Genomic DNA, 19,412 nt, shown 5'->3' with positions numbered 1-19,412 from the left:
TACATAGCTATTTTATATCCGTAGCCTGTGTGTGGGTGTATTTGTGCACGTGCACGTGCGCACGTGTAACCTCCAACATTCAGCTTTAAAGGCAGAAGCTTAAGGATGCATCCCAAATGGCACTGTATTCCCCATATAGTGCACTTCTTTGGATCAAGACTCCTAGGCTGGTAGTGCACTATAAAAGGGAAATATGGTGCCATTTGGGATGACTGTTTAAATCAATACCATCTCCTGTAGCTTCCTTTAGCCCACTTAAAGATGACAGAGCTAATGCATTCACTGTGTGTCTGCATCCTAAATGGCATCCTGTTAGCTATATAGTGGTCAAAAGTAGTGCACTATGTAGGGAAGAGGGATGCCATTATGGACACAAACTGTATATATTAGGGATCACTGGCAAGCTGTGAGCTGTCATCCAACAGAATGTTTTAGTGAGCTTTGTTTAGATTGCTTTTAGATAGGCAGTGAAGACACACACAAACACACACACACACACAAAGACAGCGAAATACATGCACACACACACACACACAAACATTCGCACCTTTAAAACCAACCACTCACCATGGCCTTAACTTGCTACAATAGTTATTGGTCGTTGAAAGATAGATCTGGTATAGATCAGTGGTCTATAGTGTTATTACAGGGAACGGTGATATGTTCTATATCCCTCAAACTTAACTCTGGACCTGAAAGCCAGTTCTGTAACTTATTTTAATCCCCCCCCCTCTAATCAGGGCCTGATTTAGACCTGGGACACCAGGTGGGTGATTACCCTCTAATCAGGGGCTGATTTAGACCTGGGACACTAGGTGGGTGATTCCCCTCTAATCAGGGGCTGATTTAGACCTGGGACAACAGGTGGGTGATTCCCCTCTAATCAGGGACTGATTTACATTTACATTTAAGTCATTTAGCAGACGCTCTTATCCAGAGCGACTTACAGACCTGGGACACCAGGTGGGTGATTCCCCTCTAATCAGGGACTGATTTAGACCTGGCTCCGGACCTGGTACAGTAAGAGTTTAATTGGTCTATAGTGTTTTTTCCAGGATCGGTAATGTGGTTTATAGTGTTTTTCCAGGATCAGTAATTTAGTCTATTTCTTTTTCTAGGATCGGGAACCTGGTCCATAATGTTTTTTCCAGGATCGGTAATGTGGTCTATATAGTGTTATTACAGGATGGGTATTTTTGTTTTTCTAGGATCGGTAATGTGTTCTATAGTTTTCCCTTTCAGTCAGGCAACCCCCTGGCCATTGTGTGCTGAAGTTTGTTTGGTTTTCTTAAGTTTTCTATTCACAAACGATTAGTTATTCCTCTAATTGGTTTGCCTGGCTATAGCAATAAGTAGCTAGCACAAACGAAATTGACGAAGGCTAACAAGCCGGGTTCGCGACCATGCCTCAATGGATTCAAAGATACTCACGTTGGTTGTCTTATACGTCTCGGCTCTGTGCATGCTCAGGCTGCCCTTTCTCCAATCAGTTTTATGTGAGACTAGGGGACGACTGTTCCCCTACTAGTCCGTGGCGCAGGTTCTCTTGAAAATCATGTAGCTTTCTTTAGGGAGCTTTGTGTTTCCGATAGTGACTTTCTTTCCCGGCTGCCCGTCAAATGTCTCCCGGCTCCTGTGTCTCACTCTATCGTCAGTTACGGGAGGCTACTCTAAGAAAGAGGGCTACCAGGTTCTGTGGGTATCCCCCCACCACCTGTGTCTGTCTTGGTTAAGCACCGCTTGCCTCTCTTCCCAGAAGGTTTCTGATCCCACCTCGGTGGTCTGGTCCAATGTAAACTTTCTGGACCAGGTTAGCTAACAAGCACTGCATAGCATGCTAGGCGAGTTAGCTACTACTAGCTATTCCTGCCTCCCCACAGTGGAGTTGCTTGGGTAGCTCTCTCTTGTTTAGTATACGTAGCGTTAAGAAACTTGGTTATTCTAAACAGACCGTGCTGTGGTCAAAGAGGATAGCTAGCCTAGCTTAGACTAAAGAGCCTCCTGGCTAATGTTGGCTAGCATGCATAACTTCCGGTGAATGTAGCTTATTAGCGTTCCCCCCCGGCGATATGGCAACCCCATTCCTATTTTCAATTCCTGGAGTTGGAGGGAGTAGAGAGAGCGGGGCTTGCGTGCTCCTCCAATGAGTAAAATAGCCCCCTGACCCCCGACACCGAGCAGCTGAGTCACTCCACTTCTTCTTGTGAATTTCCGGCAGACTAGACAATGTGCTCCTTATTGCTGCCTTTCGCAGCTTGGACTGACATTGCCCTCTCTGCCCATGATGGGGATGTGCTTCATGTAGGCTATACAGTGTCACAGAAGCACAACGTGTGTTGGAAGCTTGTCCATGTTTAATGGCCCTCTGGTACCCCATGTTCCATGGTGTTTGTGTTTGTATTTGTATTTGTTATGGATCCCCATTAGCTCCTGCCAAAGCAGCAGCTACTCTTCCTGGGGTTCAGCAAAATTAAGGCAGTTTATACAATGTTCACAGGGTTCAAGGGGTATATCAATCTGGGGGTAACAAGTTGGATGATTCGTTCTCTGTCCACAAGGGGGCAGCCCTCCTCCATAGATGGCTCATTACTGGGCTTCGATGCTGAATCCTGCCTGTAGCTCATTAGTTCATATGGGGTGTCTAGTGATAGGCCGTCATTGTAAATAAGAATTTGTTCTTAACTGACTTGCCTAGTTAAATAAAGGTTAAATAAAATATAAATTGAGACAAACTTGAATAAGCTATGTAGCCAATAGGCAGGGGATAGCATCATTTGTCTGATTCTCTGCAATAATGGTATGGGAATAATTGTGCATTTTATTTTGTACAGTGGTTTTGCATTGTTTACAGCTTATTTTGTACATAATGTTGATGCTACCGCCTCTTATGACCGAAAAGAGCTTCGAACTGGACAAATATTTTTTTCTTCATGAGTCAGACAGGAAGGAGATAATGTTGCTCCCAGACAAGGCCCAAATCCCCGTCATTCACATGGAGAAAATAAGGAAATACAGGGGGCAGAGATCAGGGTGCTGTCGTGGTAATTTCCTGTATTAATAAATGATGAGAGTTACAAACAACACACCAGTCAGAGTTACCCTGAAACTTCATCATTTAATAATATGAGATTCACCCTGTGACTCTCAGATCAATTCAGTGTCTATAAATGAATTCTGAGAGTGCTTACAAAATAATATTTAGTATCTTTTATAGCCAAGATACACCCCTCTCAACTCACAGTAACAAACCACAGATCTTAGGAACTTCACAAAGGGCCTATTACTTGAAAGAGGAGTATCCCATAACCAGATAGCATTAGCTATAAATTATCGTTCAGTGGTCTCAGACGAGGTTCTACTTCTCGTTCTTGGTACTTCATAGTACCAAAACATTACCTCATCCAATGGCATATATCAATTGTCAATTCTAGATACTCCCATCTCAAATACACTCCCTCCTGGGCAAGCTCACGGAGGGGAGTGAGCCTCTAGGTCATATACTAGGTCAAGATTCATGCAACATCAGAGGGGACATACAATGGTTCCAGACACTGTCATACTCCTCCCCCCCAATGGGAAAAGGAGGGAGTGACTAGAGTACAGACATGGTGGAGCCCTTCACATGGTTTAGGAATAGTTACAGACACATTCAAATATGAAGACAATCCTGACCTCTCCCCTCTCTGGGCCCCAAGTGACTATCTCACATAAGCATATTATGCCTAGTAAAGCATAATAAAGCATCTTATTTATCAATGTTACTTAACTAATTCTGATTCAGCTACGACAGTGCCTTGTGAGAATTTGTCGGCGAGTTGGTAACCCGCCTCTACCATCCGTTCTATTGGCCAACGTGCACTCACCGGAGAATAAACTGGATGAGTGCTGTTCGAGACTATCCTAACAACGGGACATTAAAAACTGTAATATCTTATGTTTCACCGAGTCATTTACATTACATTACATTTAAGTCATTTAGCAGACGCTCTTATCCAGAGCGACTTACAAATTGGTGCATTCACCTTATGACATCCAGTGGAACAGCCACTTTACAATAGTGGCTGAACAACGACATGTGCATCAGCAGGACAGAACAGCTATGTCTTGTAAGATGAGGAGTGGGGGCGTGTGTCTATTTGTCAATAACAGCTGGTGCACAATGCCTCTATATTAAGGTAGTCTTGAGGTATTGCTTGCCCGAAGTAGAGTATCTCATGATCTACCAAGAGAGTTTTCCTCTATATTTGTTTCGTAGCCGTCTATTTTACCACTCTCAACGAGCTGTATAGGCTTGTAAGTAAGCATTTCACGAAACCTGTTATATTCGACGCATGTGACAAGAGTAAAATTAGATTAGATTTTGTTTCGTTCCAGAGGCCTCAGTGCCCATTTTGAGGGAGGAAATATCCTCCTGTTTCCAGAAACAGACAATCTGAGTGGTTCCTATGTCGAAGATCCAGGATGGCTGGTACAGCCGGGATTTCTTGGTTCTGAAAAGGGCCGGGACTTTGCATCCCATTCTAGACTTACGTGCCCTTAGCAAGCACCTCAGAGTTTACAAACGCTCAGGAGCCGCAAGCTATTACAGCCGATTGGTTGGTGGAGGCGGAGTCTAGGGGGCAAGCGGTATTTCACACATCCATCCCACTGTCCCGGATTCAGTCTCTAGACTTCATAGGAAACCAGAAAAAGATCTGTCTGACTTCGGTAGCAGAGCATTCCGTTACTCACTCTCGTATTGCTTTTTTCTATCTCCATGGAGGGTGTCCAGGATGGGACATACAGTGCCTTTACAACAGTGCTTACGCTTACTGAGATGATGGCTTCTGTGATGAAAGTTGTTCCTGTTGGGCTATTGTTGATGCGGGCCTTCCAGTGAGGAGCGGTGAGGAGGGAACAGTAGTTATAGTCATAATGTTTAGTTTTGAAAATAGTATGTTGTACCTGGTTCCTCTCCTTCAGGGAACAGTAGTTATAGTCATAATGTTCAGTTTTGAACATGAATACTCTCTGTTTCCTTCTCCTTTCATTGGCTGTTGTTGAAACTGGGGTTGATTGTTACGCAGATAACAAGAAACATTTCCAGAACGTTCTCGCTCGGTTCTCATTTGCGTGTGACACTGTGTTTTAATAGATGTATGTAGATTGAGTAGGAGTGCTGATAGGACCAGTTTTGTCTTTTAGATCACCGTAAAAAAAATATTACATGGACAGATAGAATCTGTGGCCCCTGGTAATGAATCTCTTCCTAAGCCTGTTCAGAGGTTTTACATCTTTGACAAGACAGCTTAAGATTCCGTAAGGAGTTCTTTTTTTTTTAAGACCGTAAAGCTAATGTGTTCAGTTTGTTTCTGCTCTGCTCTGTATTCCATGTTCTGACTGTGTCCCAAATGGCACCCTATTCCTCTGTTCTGCTCTGTATTCTATGTTCTTCTGTGTCCCAAATGGCACCCTATTCCTCTGCTCTGCTCTGTATTCCATGTTCTGTCTCTGTCCCAAATGGCACCCTATTCCTCTGCTCTGCTCTGTATTCCATGTTCTGTCTCTGTCCCAAATGGCACCCTATTCCTCTGCTTCTCTCTGCTCTGTCTCAAATGTATTCTGCTCTGTATTCCATGTTCTGTCTGTGTCCCAAATGGCACCCTATTCCTCTGCTCTGCTCTGTATTCCATGTTCTGTCTGTGTCCCAAATGGCACCCTATTCTTTTACATGTAGTGCACTACTTTTGACTAGGACCCGTAGGGGTTTGGGACACATTCTTTTTGGCCCATCTGTGATCTATATATACCTAATTAATATTCATGTTTTCCCCCTCACGCCCTGCTGTGATTGGCCTGCTGCTCATGCATATGCAACAGGTTGGGAAGAGCAGAGTGGAGTATAAAACTATCATCATATTTTCTCTCTCTCTCTCTCACTCACTCACTCACTCACTCACTCACTCACTCACTCACTCACTCACTCTGTCTTTCTCTCTCTCTTTTTCTCTCTCTTTCTCTCTCTCTCTTTCTGTCTCTCTCTCTCTCTCTGTCTTTCTCTCTCTCTCTCTCTCTCTCTCTCTCTCTCTCTCTCTCTGTCTTTCTCTCTCTCTCTGTCTTTCTCTCTCTCTCTCTCTCTCTCTCTCTCTCTCTCTCTCTCTCTGTCTCTCTCTCTCTTTCTCTCTCTCTCTCTCTGTCTCTCTCTCTCTCTCTCTCTCTCTCTCTCTCTCCCTCTGTCTTTCTCTCTTTCTCTCACTCTGTCTTTCTCTCTCTCACTCTCTCTGTCTCTCTCTGTCTTTCTCACTCTCTCTGTTTCTCTCTCACTCTCTCTCTGTCTCTCTCTGTCTTTCTCTCTCTCACTCTCTCTGTCTCCCTGTCTCTCTCACTCTCTCTCTGTCTCTCTGTCTCGCTCTGTCTTTCTCTCTCTCTCTCTCTGTCTCTCTCTCTCTCTCTCTCTGTCTCTCTCTGTCTTTCTCTCTCTCTCTCTCTCTCTCTCTCTCTGTCTCTCTCACTTTCTCTGTCTTTCTCTCTCTCTCTCTCTGTCTTTCTCTCTCTCTCTGTCTTTCTGTCTCTCTCTCTGTCTTTCTCTCTCTCTGTCTTTCTCTCTCTCTGTCTCTCTCTCTCTCTCACTCTCTGTCTCTCTCTCTCTCTCTCTCTCTCTCTCTCTCTCTCTCTCTCTGTCTTTCTCTCTCACTCTCTGTCTCACTCTCTCTGTCTCTCTGTCTTTCTCTCTCTCACTCTGTCTTTCTCTCTCTGTCTTTCTCTCTCTCTCTCTCTCTGTCTTTCTCTCTCACTCTCTCTGTCTTTCTCTCTCACTCTCTCTGTCTTTCTCTCTCTCACTCTCTGTCTTTCTCTCTCACTCTCTGTCTTTCTCTCTCTCACTCTCTCTGTCTTACTCTCTCACTCGCTCTGTCTTTCTCTCTCACTCGCTCTGTCTTTCTCTCTCACTCTCTGTCTTTCTCCCTCACTCTCTGTCTTTCTCTCTCACTCTCTGTCTTTCTCTCTCACTATCTCTGTCTTTCTCTCTCACTCTCTCTGTCTTTCTCTCTCACTCTCTGTCTTTCTCTCTCTCACTCTCTATCTTTCTCTCTCACTCTCTGTCTTTCTCTCTCACTCTCTGTCTTTCTCTCTCACTCTCTCTGTCTTTCTCTCTCACTCTCTGTCTTTCTCTCTCACTCTCTCTGTCTTTCTCTCTCTCTCTCTCTGTCTTTCTCTCTCTCACTCACTCTGTCTTTCTCTCTCACTCTCTCTGTCTTTCTCTCTCACTCTCTCTGTCTTTCTCTCTCACTCTCTGTCTTTCTCTCTCTCACTCTCTCTGTCTTTCTCTCTCACTCTCTGTCTCTCTCTCTCACTCTCTGTATTTGTCTCTCACTCTCTCTGTCTTTCTCTCTCACTCTCTCTGTCTTTCTCTCTCTCTCTGTCTTTCTCTCTCTCACTCTCTGTCTTTTCTCTCTCTCTCTGTCTTTCTCTCTCTGTCTTTCTCTCTCACTCTCTCTGTCTTTCTCTCTCACTCTCTCTGTCTTTCTCTCTCTCTCTCTGTCTTTCTCTCTCTCTCTCTGTCTTTCTCTCTCTCTCTCTCTCTCTCTGTCTTTCTCTCTCTCTCTCTCTGTCTTTCTCTCTCACTCTCTCTGTCTTTCTCTCTCTCACTCTCTGTCTTTCTCTCTCACTCTCTCTGTCTTTCTCTCTCTCACTCTCTCTGTCTTTCTCTCTCTGTCTTTCTCTCTCTCTCTCTGTCTCTCTCTCTCTCTCTCTCTGTCTTTCTCTCTGACTCTCTCTCTGTCTTTCTCTCTCTCTCGGTCTTTCTTTCTCTCTCACTCTCTCGCTGTCTTTTTCTCTCTGTCTTTCTCCCTCACTCTCTCTCTGCATTTCTCTCTCACTCTCTCTGTCTTTCTCTCTCTCTGTCTTTCTGTCTGTCTCTCTCGCTCTCTCTGTCTTTCTTTCTCTCTGTCTTTCTCTCTCTCTGTCTTTCTCTCTCTCTCTCTCTCTCTCTCTCTCTCTCTCTCTCTCTCTCTCTCTCTCTATCTCTCTCTCTATTAAATTCAATTCAAAGGGGCTTTATTGGCATGGGCAACATACACTACATGACCAAAAGTATGTGGACTGTTGCCACAAAGTTAGAATCATCTAGAATGTCATTGTATGCTGTAGCATTAAGATTTCCCTTCACTGGAACTAAGGGACCCAAACCAATGAAACAGCCCCAGACCATTATTCCTCCTCCACCAAACTTTACAGTTGGCACTATGCATTGGGGCAGGGGGCATTCTCCATCCGCCAAACCCAGATTTGTCTGTTGGACTGCCAGATGGTGAAGCGTGATTCATCACTCCATAAAAAAATTAAAAATGTTTTACCCCTTTTTGTAGTTACAGTCTTGTCTCATCACTGCAACTCCCGTACGGATTCGGAAGAGGCCATGCGTCCTCCGAAACACGACCCTGACAGGCCGTACAGCTTCTTGACACACTGCTGGCTTAACCCGGGAAGCCAGCCGCACCCCAATGTGTCAGAGGAAACACCGTCCAACTGACGACCCGAAGTCAGCTTGCAGGCGCACGGCCCACCACAAGGAGTCCCTATAGGACAATGAGACAAGGAAATCCCTCCCCTAACCTGGAGGACGCTACCGCCTCATGGGTCTCCCGGTCACTGCCGGATGTGAGACATCGAACACGAGGCTGTGGTGACACCTCAGCACTGCGATGCAATTACTTAGACCGCTGCTCCACTCGAAAGGCCGTGATTCATCACTCCAGAGAGTGTTTATGAAGTCAGGTTTTTATTTGACATTGCAGTGAAGTTTGTGGTATGTTTTCCCATGTCATGTTCTTCCATATCCTAGACCGCATTGGTTGATGGGAGTTGTATTTTTCTCTCCTCCTGCAGAATCTCTTACTGCACAGCAGATAAAACTCAGGACAAGGTGTTTGCCTACGTTTCCCAGAGTCACTTCAATGAGACACTTGAGTGCCACGCTTTCCTCTGCCACAAGAAGAAGATCGTAAGTGAGCAACAGTTTTCATTTTTTAAAAGACACGCGCAATCTTACTGTTATCATCTAAAAGTCCTGTTTGATAGTAATGTCACTAATAAGACCTTAAATAAATGAAGGAGTTTTATTCGCCTGACTTCATAAGACACCAGGATTTTCAATAGAAGACCAAACTTACTCTCTTTAGATGCAGACTGCAGTGAAAAAGGCGTGTGTGGCTCCATCTTGTGGTAACAATGGGTAGTGCACGTATGATAATGTTTACTGTGTATTTGCTTAAACTCTTAACAGTAAGGGCCAGTTGAACTATGGTAGACCTCACTCTGGAGATATAGTTCAGAGCCATGTGTCATTCCCTGAGGTTCTTTGAAGATGTAGCCAATCAGAGTGCGCTATTCAATTCAATTCAATTCAAGGGGCTTTATTGGCATGGGTAACATTGCCAAAGCAAGTGAGGTAGATAATATATAAAGTGAATATATAAAGTGAAATAAACAATACAAATTAACAGTAAACATTACACATACAGAAGTTTCAAAACAGTAAAGACATTACAAATGTCATTATATATATATACAGTGTTTTAACAATGTACAAATGGTTAAAGGACACAAGATAAAATATATAAGCATAAATATGGGTTGTATTTACAATGGTGTTTGTTCTTCACTGGTTGCCCTTTTCTCATGGCAACAGGTCACACATCTTGCTGCTGTGATGGCACACTGTGGAATTTCACCCAGTAGATATGGGTATAGATATTCTCTGAGGTTCTGTGTCCTGTCATTGACAGGCCCAGGCTGTGACGCTAACAGTAGCCCAGGCCTTCAAAGTAGCTCTGGACCTGTGGGAGATTGCTCAGGAAGGTGAGTACTAACTCTAACAGTAAATCAGGAAGGTGAGTACTAACTCTAACAGTAAATCAGGAAGGTGAGTACTAACTCTAACGTTATCTCAGGAAGGTGAGTACTAACTCTGACAGTAAATCAGGAAGGTGAGTACTAACTATTAACAGTAAATCAGGAAGGTGAGTACTAACTATTAACAGTAAATCAGGAAGGTGAGTACTAACTATTAACAGTAGCTCAGGAAGGTGAGTACTAACTATTAACAGTAAATCAGGAAGGTGAATACTAACTCTAACAGTAAATCAGGAAGGTGAGTACTAACTATTAACAGTAGCTCAGGAAGGTAGATCATTAATGCTGTTAATGCTGTTGATCTAAGTGTGCAGAGATTCTTCCCCTTGAAGGTCAGTCTTCTCTTCTCTTTGCTTCTCCTCTCTGTCCTCAGATAAAAGTAAGAAGGCCAGGACGTGCTGCTCATGTTCTGTCAGCGATGGACAGACAGAGATGACAAACACACACTGTGTCTCAGGTAGGTCAACTTCCTGGTACTCTTGCTGTATATGATCTTGACCTTGCCTTTCGCTGCTCAACTCTAGCACGGCAGGGAGTCTGCAGATGTAGACCCCTCCGTAGGACACACTCACTGCGCTTGAGGTAAGTCACTTAGCTACTCTCTGCTCCACTCTCCTCTCGGTGCTCATGGCTTCAGGGGAGACAGCTGGAGATTCTGCTAAAGTGGCGCAGTAAAGCCTCGGGGAACTGGTCTGATCACTACGGTTGAAAGTTTCAGGTCATTAAAATTCCACTGCTGTGATGGCCATGTCCCATGGGCTTTCAGTGATCTACTCTGTCCTGTGACGCAGGGTCAATGGGAACAACAAAAGATGAGCCTCTTTCTCTCTCTCTCTCTCTCTCTCTCTCTTTATCTCTACTCTCTCTCTCTCTCTCTCTCTCTTTTTCTCTACCTCTCCCCTCCCTCCCTACCTCTCCCCTCTCTCTCTCTCTCTCTTTTCTCTACCTCTCCCCTCCCCTCTCTACCTCTCCTCTCTCTCTTTATCTCTATCTCTCCCTCCCCTCTCTACCTCTCTCTCTCTTTTTCTCTACCTCTCCCCTCCCCCTCCCCTCTCTACCTCTCTCTCTCTCTTTTTCTCTACCTCTCCCCTCCCCTCCCCTTTCTACCTCTCTCTCTCTTTTTCTCTACCTCTCCCCTCCCCTCCCCTCTCTACCTCTCTCTCTCTCTTTTTCTCTACCTCTCCCCTCCCCTCTCTACCTCTCTCTCTCTCTTTATCTCTACCTCTCCCCTCCCCTCTCTACCTCTCTCTTTATCTCTACCTCTTCCCTCCCCTCTCTACCTCTCTCTTTATCTCTACCTCTCCCCTCTCTACCTCTCTCTCTCTCTTTATCTCTACCTCTCCCCTCCCTTCTCTACCTCTCTCTCTCTTTCTCTCCTCCAACCTCCCTCCCTTGCTCCTTCCCCCTCTTTCTCTCTCAGACTCAGAGAAGCACCAGCCCCTGGAGAAGGAAGAGAAACTGAGACGGCCATTCTTCTCCATGTCGTTCAGCTCGCCCCGCAACAAACCCACCCGGAAACGACCAATCAAACACGACTCCTGGGTAGGTCGCGACCTTGGGTTCCAGGCCTCTGATTGGTCTATCCAGTCTCATTATCACACCTAATGTGACTCAAACAGTATTTATTCTCCTCTGAGGATGAACTGGGTCTGTTCCAGGATATTGTTTATAGATAACGGATGAGAACCTGGGTCTGTTCCAGGATATTGTTTAGAGATAACGGATGAGAACCTGGGTCTGTTCCAGGATATTGTTTAGAGATAACGGATGAGAACCTGGGTCTGTTCCAGGATATTGTTTAGAGATAACGGATGAGAACCTGGGTCTGTTCCAGGATATTGTTTAGAGATAACGGATGAGAACCTGGGTCTGTTCCAGGATATTGTTTAGAGATAACGGATGAGAACCTGGGTCTGTTCCAGGATATTGTTTAGAGATAACGGATGAGAACCTGGGTCTGTTCCAGGATATTGTTTAGAGATAACGGATGAGAACCTGGGTCTGTTCCAGGATATTGTTTAGAGATAACGGATGAGAACCTGGGTCTGTTCCAGGATGTTGTTTAGAGATAACGGATGATAATGACATGAACCCCATTCTGCGGCGGACTGAGACCAAATATCGGCAATGGCATTTCTAATACACCGGCCCCCAATTATGAACCAGATAATGATCATTTTGCACAACAAACAGGCCCACTAGGCTTCAAATGTACCAGCCCATCTGGCACATGCCAGAAATGCCAGATGGCCAGTTCTCCCCTGTCCCCATTAGACATGGCCTCGATTAAAATAGAGGTGGAAAAGTCTTCTCTACTACAGGCTTTAAAACTCTGTAGTGGGGTTCTTTTCGAAGCAGCCATATACTATATACATTATTAAGGTGTAGAGGTCACCCCTAAATACTAGTTTATGGTTCACAAATCCTAAACTTAACAAGTTATGATAGCTGACCCTGGATCAGTGATTAGTTGAATGTTCTACTCCAAACACAAGAGTTGTTACTTGTCATGCAGCTGTGTTGATATATCCTGGCCACTAGGTGGCAGAGTTTCCCTTTGAATGTTAAATACTCCACATCATCCGATACGTGTCCTCACTGGGAGACTAGATCAACCACATCTCATCAACTAGTCTGTCAACTACATTATAAAGTCTCTCTCTCTCTCTCAATTCAATTTAAAGTTTTTTTTATTGGCATGGGAAACATATGTTTACATTGACAAAGCAAGTGAAGTATGTTTATATATTTATATACAGTGTTGTAACGATGTGAAAAGGGGAAAATAAATAAGCATAAATATGGGTTGTATTTACAATGGCGTTTGTTCTTCACTGGTTGCCCTTTTCTTGTGGCAACAGGTCACACATCTTGCTGCTGTGACGGCACACTGTGGTATTTCACCCAGTAGATATGGGAGTTTATCAAGATTGGATTATTTTTCTAATTCTTTGTGGATCTGTGTAATCTGAGGGAAATATGTGTCTCTAATATGGTCATACATTGGGCAGGAGGTTAGGAAGTGCCGCTCAGTTTCCACCTCATTTTGTGGGCAGTGAGCACATAGCCTGTCTTCTCTTGAGAGCCATGTCTGCCTACGGTGGCCTTTCTCAATAGCAAGGCTATGCTCACTGAGTCTGGACATAGTCAAAGCTTTCCTTAAGTTTGGGTCAGTCACAGTGGTCAGGTATTCTGCCACTGTATATTCTCTGTTTAGGGCCAAATAGCTTTCCAGTTTGCTCAGTTTTTTTGTTAATTCTTTCCAATGTGTCAAGTAATTATCTTTGTGTTTTCTCATGATTTGGTTTGGTCGCTCTCTGTCTTTCCTTCCCGCTTCACTCTCTTTCTTTCTATTTACTGAATATTACTTATTAAAAGTCTCCCAAAGGATGTATCTTAAATATGTCTCCTTTAATATTCTAAATTTGACCGTACGTCCCAAACCAATATTATCAACAAACAAATATTTAATTTAAAATATTGATATACACTGAGTGTATCAAACGTTAGGAACAGCCCCCCCCGCGCCCTCAGAACAACGTCAATTTTGTACACTCAGTGGAGATTGAAAACAGTGTAGAGATGAAATACTGCTCTGCAGCTCTTGGTAATTCACTTAAAACCTCTTAAGGATCCAACCTTTAAAAAAAATAAAAAACATTTTCATCTAAAATAACATCCCCAAATCTAACTGCCTGTAACTCAGGACCTGAAGCAAGGACATGCATGTTCTTGGTACCATTTGAAAGGAAACACTTTGAAGTTTGTGGTGATGTGAAATTAATGTAGGAGAATATAACACAATAGATCTGGTAAAAGATAATACAAAGAAAAAAAGAAAAAAATTGTACCCTCATCTTTTAAATGCAAGAGAAAGGCCATAATATATTATTCCAGCTCAGGTGCAATTTAGATTTTGGCCACTAGATGGCTGGAGTGTGTGAAAAGTTTTAGACTGATCCAATGAACCATTTCGTATCGGTTCAAAATGTTGTATCAAGACTGCCCAAATGTGCCTAATTGGTTTATTAATACATTTTCAAGTTCATAACTGTGCACTCTCCTCAAACAATAGCATGGTATTCTTTCACTGTAACAGTTACTGTAAATTGGACAGTGCAGTTAACTTAAATTCTTGTTAATCTTTCTGACAATATCAGATATGTCTACATCCTGGGAAGTGTTCATGTTACTTACAACCTCATGCTAATCACATTAGCCTACATTAGCTTAACTGTCCCGTGGGGTGGGGACGCCGATTTAATAAAAAAAAACATCACTGCGCTATTTGATTGATTTGAAGCTATGTGGGTGAAGCTATTTCATAATATGGTGCACTGAGGAGGTGTCTAGAATTGATACTGGTAACGCTTTTTTGTTATAAATGTTACAGTTTGTAGGTTATATTGGCCTGCACATTGATGTGTACAGTGTCATGTGGGGGTTGTCTTGGTTACTGCTTCTACTCACAGAATGTGGAGGTCATGTTACGATTTGTAGTTGTCTTGGTTACTGTTTCTACTCACAGAATGTGGAGGTCATGTTACGATTTGTAGTTGTCTTGGTTACTGTTTCTACTCACAGAATGTGGAGGTCATGTTACGATTTGTAGTTGTCTTGGTTACTGTTTCTACTCACAGAATGTGGAGGTCATGTTACGATTTGTAGTTGTCTTGGTTACTGTTTCTACTCACAGAATGTGGAGGTCATGTTACGATTTGTAGTTGTCTTGGTTACTGTTTCTACTCACAGAATGTGGAGGTCATGTTACGATTTGTAGTTGTCTTGGTTACTGTTTCTACTCACAGAATGTGGAGGTCATGTTACGATTTGTAGTTGTCTTGGTTACTGTTTCTACTCACAGAATGTGGAGGTCATGTTACGATTTGTAGGTTATCTTCGATGCACATTGATGCATACAGTACATTTTGTCTCATGGGGTTGTATTGATACTGTACTACAGTACATTTTGTCTCATGGGGTTGTATTGATACTGTACTACAGTACATTTTGTCTCATGGGGTTGTATTGATACTGTACTACAGTACATTTTGTCTGGTTGTATTGATACTGTACTACAGTACATTTTGTCTGGTTGTATTGATACTGTACTACAGTACATTTTGTCTCATGGGGTTGTATTGATACTGTACTACAGTACATTTTGTCTCATGGGGTTGTATTGATACTGTACTACAGTACATTTTGTCTCATGGGGTTGTATTGATACTGTACTACAGTACATTTTGTCTGGTTGTATTGATACTGTACTACAGTACATTTTGTCTGGTTGTATTGATACTGTACTACAGTACATTTTGTCTCATGGGGTTGTATTGATACTGTACTACAGTACATTTTGTCTGGTTGTATTGATACTGTACTACAGTACATTTTGTCTCATGGGGTTGTATTGATACTGTACTACAGTACATTTTGTCTGGTTGTATTGATACTGTACTACAGTACATTTTGTCTCATGGGGTTGTATTGATACTGTACTACAGTACATTTTGTCTGGTTGTATTGATACTGTACTACAGTACATTTTGTCTGGTTGTATTGATACTGTACTACAGTACATTTTGTCTCATGGGGTTGTATTGATACTGTACTACAGTACATTTTGTCTGGTTGTATTGATACTGTACTACAGTACATTTTGTCTCATGGGGTTGTATTGATACTGTACTACAGTACATTTTGTCTGGTTGTATTGATACTGTACTACAGTACATTTTGTCTCATGGGGTTGTATTGATACTGTACTACAGTACATTTTGTCTGGTTGTATTGATACTGTACTACAGTACATTTTGTCTCATGGGGTTGTATTGATACTGTACTACAGTACATTTTGTCTGGTTGTATTGATACTGTACTACAGTACATTTTGTCTCATGGGGTTGTATTGATACTGTACTACAGTACATTTTGTCTGGTTGTATTGATACTGTACTACAGTACATTTTGTCTGGTTGTATTGATACTGTACTACAGTACATTTTGTCTGGTTGTATTGATACTGTACTACAGTACATTTTGTCTGGTTGTATTGATACTGTACTACAGTACATTTTGTCTCATGGGGTTGTATTGATACTGTACTACAGTACATTTTGTCTGGTTGTATTGATACTGTACTACAGTACATTTTGTCTGGTTGTATTGATACTGTACTACAGTACATTTTGTCTGGTTGTATTGATACTGTACTACAGTACATTTTGTCTCATGGGGTTGTATTGATACTGTACTACAGTACATTTTGTCTGGTTGTATTGATACTGTACTACAGTACATTTTGTCTGGTTGTATTGATACTGTACTACAGTACATTTTGTCTCATGGGGTTGTATTGATACTGTACTACAGTACATTTTGTCTGGTTGTATTGATACTGTACTACAGTACATTTTGTCTCATGGGGTTGTATTGATACTGTACTACAGTACATTTTGTCTGGTTGTATTGATACTGTACTACAGTACATTTTGTCTGGTTGTATTGATACTGTACTACAGTACATTTTGTCTGGTTGTATTGATACTGTACTACAGTACATTTTGTCTGGTTGTATTGATACTGTACTACAGTACATTTTGTCTGGTTGTATTGATACTGTACTACAGTACATTTTGTCTCATGGGGTTGTATTGATACTGTACTACAGTACATTTTGTCTGGTTGTATTGATACTGTACTACAGTACATTTTGTCTGGTTGTATTGATACTGTACTACAGTACATTTTGTCTGGTTGTATTGATACTGTACTACAGTACATTTTGTCTGGTTGTATTGATACTGTACTACAGTACATTTTGTCTGGTTGTATTGATACTGTACTACAGTACATTTTGTCTGGTTGTATTGATACTGTACTACAGTACATTTTGTCTCATGGGGTTGTATTGATACTGTACTACAGTACATTTTGTCTGGTTGTATTGATACTGTACTACAGTACATTTTGTCTGGTTGTATTGATACTGTACTACAGTACATTTTGTCTCATGGGGTTGTATTGATACTGTACTACAGTACATTTTGTCTGGTTGTATTGATACTGTACTACAGTACATTTTGTCTCATGGGGTTGTATTGATACTGTACTACAGTACATTTTGTCTGGTTGTATTGATACTGTACTACAGTACATTTTGTCTGGTTGTATTGATACTGTACTACAGTACATTTTGTCTGGTTGTATTGATACTGTACTACAGTACATTTTGTCTGGTTGTATTGATACTGTACTACAGTACATTTTGTCTGGTTGTATTGATACTGTACTACAGTACATTTTGTCTGGTTGTATTGATACTGCACTACAGTACATTTTGTCTGGTTGTATTGATACTGTACTACAGTACATTTTGTCTGGTTGTATTGATACTGTACTACAGTACATTTTGTCTCATGGGGTTGTCTTCGTTCCCTTTTCATTCACAGGACGTGGAGGACGGCCTCGATGATGCGTTCTCAAGGTAATATTTAAAATGTTTTACATTCTGTTGTTTGTCAAATATAATTTATTTACATGTTTTAAGCCTCAACCTGAGACTGTATGAAAAAAACACGTTTCTGGGTTGACATTTCCAGATAACTTTCCCCGCAAATCAAGGTCACATCTATCCACTAATATTCACTAATAGTTTAATAAAGTAACTGTTGGTAAAGTAGAGTAAAATAAAAATAAATGTAGTGGTGTCTGGACTGACTTGAGATCAGTTGTACATGTAATGGTGTATGGACTGACTTGAGATCAGTTGTACATGTAATGGTGTCTGGACTGACTTGAGATCAGTTGTACATGTAATGGTGTATGGACTGACTTGAGATCAGTTGTACATGTAATGGTGTCTGGACTGACTTGAGATCAGTTGTACATGTAATGGTGTCTGGACTGACTTGAGATCAGTTGTACATGTAATGGTGTCTGGACTGACTTGAGATCAGTTGTACATGTAATGGTGTACGGACTGACTTGAGATCAGTTGTAGTGGTGTATGGACTGACTTGAGATCATTTGTAGTGGTGTACGGACTGACTTGAGATCAGTTGTAGTGGTGTATGGACTGACTTGAGATCAGTTGTAGTGGTGTATGGACTGACTTGAGATCAGTTGTATTGGCAATGAAGGAAATTAAACAAAATATAGCCAGCCAGGGTATATTTCCCTGGCTCTCTCTACATCTACATCCTTTGGTGCAGCCTAGTGGTTAGAGTGTTGGATTAGTAACCAGAAGGTTGCATGTTCAAATCCCCGAGCTGACAATCTGTCGTTCTGCCCTTGAACAGGCAGTTAACCCACTGTTCCTAGAGAGACCCAGGGAAATATACCCTGGCTGGCTACATTTAGTTTAATTTCCTTAATTTCCAATACAACTGATCTCAAGTCAGTCCAGACACCACTACAACTGATCTCAAGTCAGTCGATACACCACTACAACTGATCTCAAGTCAGTCGATACACCACTACAACTGATCTCAAGTCAGTCGATACACCACTACAACTGATCTCAAGTCAGTCATTGAAAATAAGAATTTGTTCTTAACTGACTTGCCTAGTAAAATAAAAAATCTAGGCAGGGCTCTTTAAACTAAATGACTGCAATTAACATATTTTAAGCCCCAATCTGAGATTGCTTTGAAAAGACACGTTTCTGGGGTGAAAATGTCCAGATCATTTTTCCAGCAAACAAACAGCTTTTTGTGAGTTATTAACGGCATATAACACAACATACACGGCTTTGTCACGCCCTGCGTGAACGTTGGCAAACTAACAGGTTGGTGTTCAACGACTGGGTCAGTGTGATCGGGTTGAGTATTCAGGAGAACATGACCTGGGAACAGCGTCTCTCAGGTTTACCTGACAACGTGCACTTCAAGGGGGTGTGTACTAGGTGGTGAAAATGCTATCTGGAAAATGCGAGCTAATATTATTTTGTATTTTTTTTTGCTACCTCAGCTGCAGTAGGCAACCCTAAAACAATTTTAGGCTGGTTTACAAAATATAATGTTATTATACAATGCTACCTTTTCTAAACATCCAAATTCACTTTCAAATGATACATTCAGAACAAACATGTCTTTCAACTCTGACCTGTTCTTTTGGGTTCTGTACATTTCTGACTATATTTCTTGTTTTGTCTGAAAATAGAAAATAACATATAATTTGAAAACTACCAACCTTGTCTGTTTGGAAATTTAACTGAAATCTTACTGCTGGCAATCCCACCGGCACCGTACCTGCCTCCTAAATATCTATCCCTGTCTCTGTTCCTCACTCTGTCCCTGTCTGCCTAGAGGGGGCTGCTCGTACGGGTGCAGGGGTGGCACCACATTTGTGGAGTAGAGCTGGGGCTTTTTTAGGATGGAAGGAGGCAGTAGGGTGGTACGTGGGGGCGACCCCCAGGGGACTTGAGGAGATGAATGGGGGTCCTCCGGTTAACGGGGAGCTTTGTATGCCTGACTGAAGAGGAGACGGCAGAGGAAGAGCAGGAGGAGGAAGGCAAC

The 19,412-nt window shown here is 42.2% G+C and overlaps 1 protein-coding gene across 1 annotated transcript in view; it reads left to right on the top strand.

The window, feature by feature from the left end:
• Window positions 1–18,806, top strand: part of LOC115125153 (low density lipoprotein receptor adapter protein 1-like) — a 118,770-nt gene extending 99,964 nt beyond the window's left edge. Inside the window, exons 4-9 of the mRNA XM_065026093.1 lie at window positions 8,866–8,980; window positions 9,765–9,837; window positions 10,265–10,348; window positions 11,312–11,433; window positions 17,346–17,380; window positions 18,683–18,806. Of these exons, the coding sequence (XP_064882165.1) occupies window positions 8,866–8,980; window positions 9,765–9,837; window positions 10,265–10,348; window positions 11,312–11,433; window positions 17,346–17,380; window positions 18,683–18,806 (553 nt within the window). The remainder of the gene's footprint in view (window positions 1–8,865; window positions 8,981–9,764; window positions 9,838–10,264; window positions 10,349–11,311; window positions 11,434–17,345; window positions 17,381–18,682) is intronic.
• The last annotated feature ends 606 nt before the right edge of the window (window positions 18,807–19,412 follow it).

This window comes from Oncorhynchus nerka, linkage group LG13, assembly GCF_034236695.1.
Source record: "Oncorhynchus nerka isolate Pitt River linkage group LG13, Oner_Uvic_2.0, whole genome shotgun sequence".
NCBI lineage: Eukaryota > Metazoa > Chordata > Actinopteri > Salmoniformes > Salmonidae > Oncorhynchus > Oncorhynchus nerka.
The sequence above is the reverse complement of the archived record's forward strand: the minus strand, read 5'-3'. Positions and strand labels throughout refer to the sequence as shown.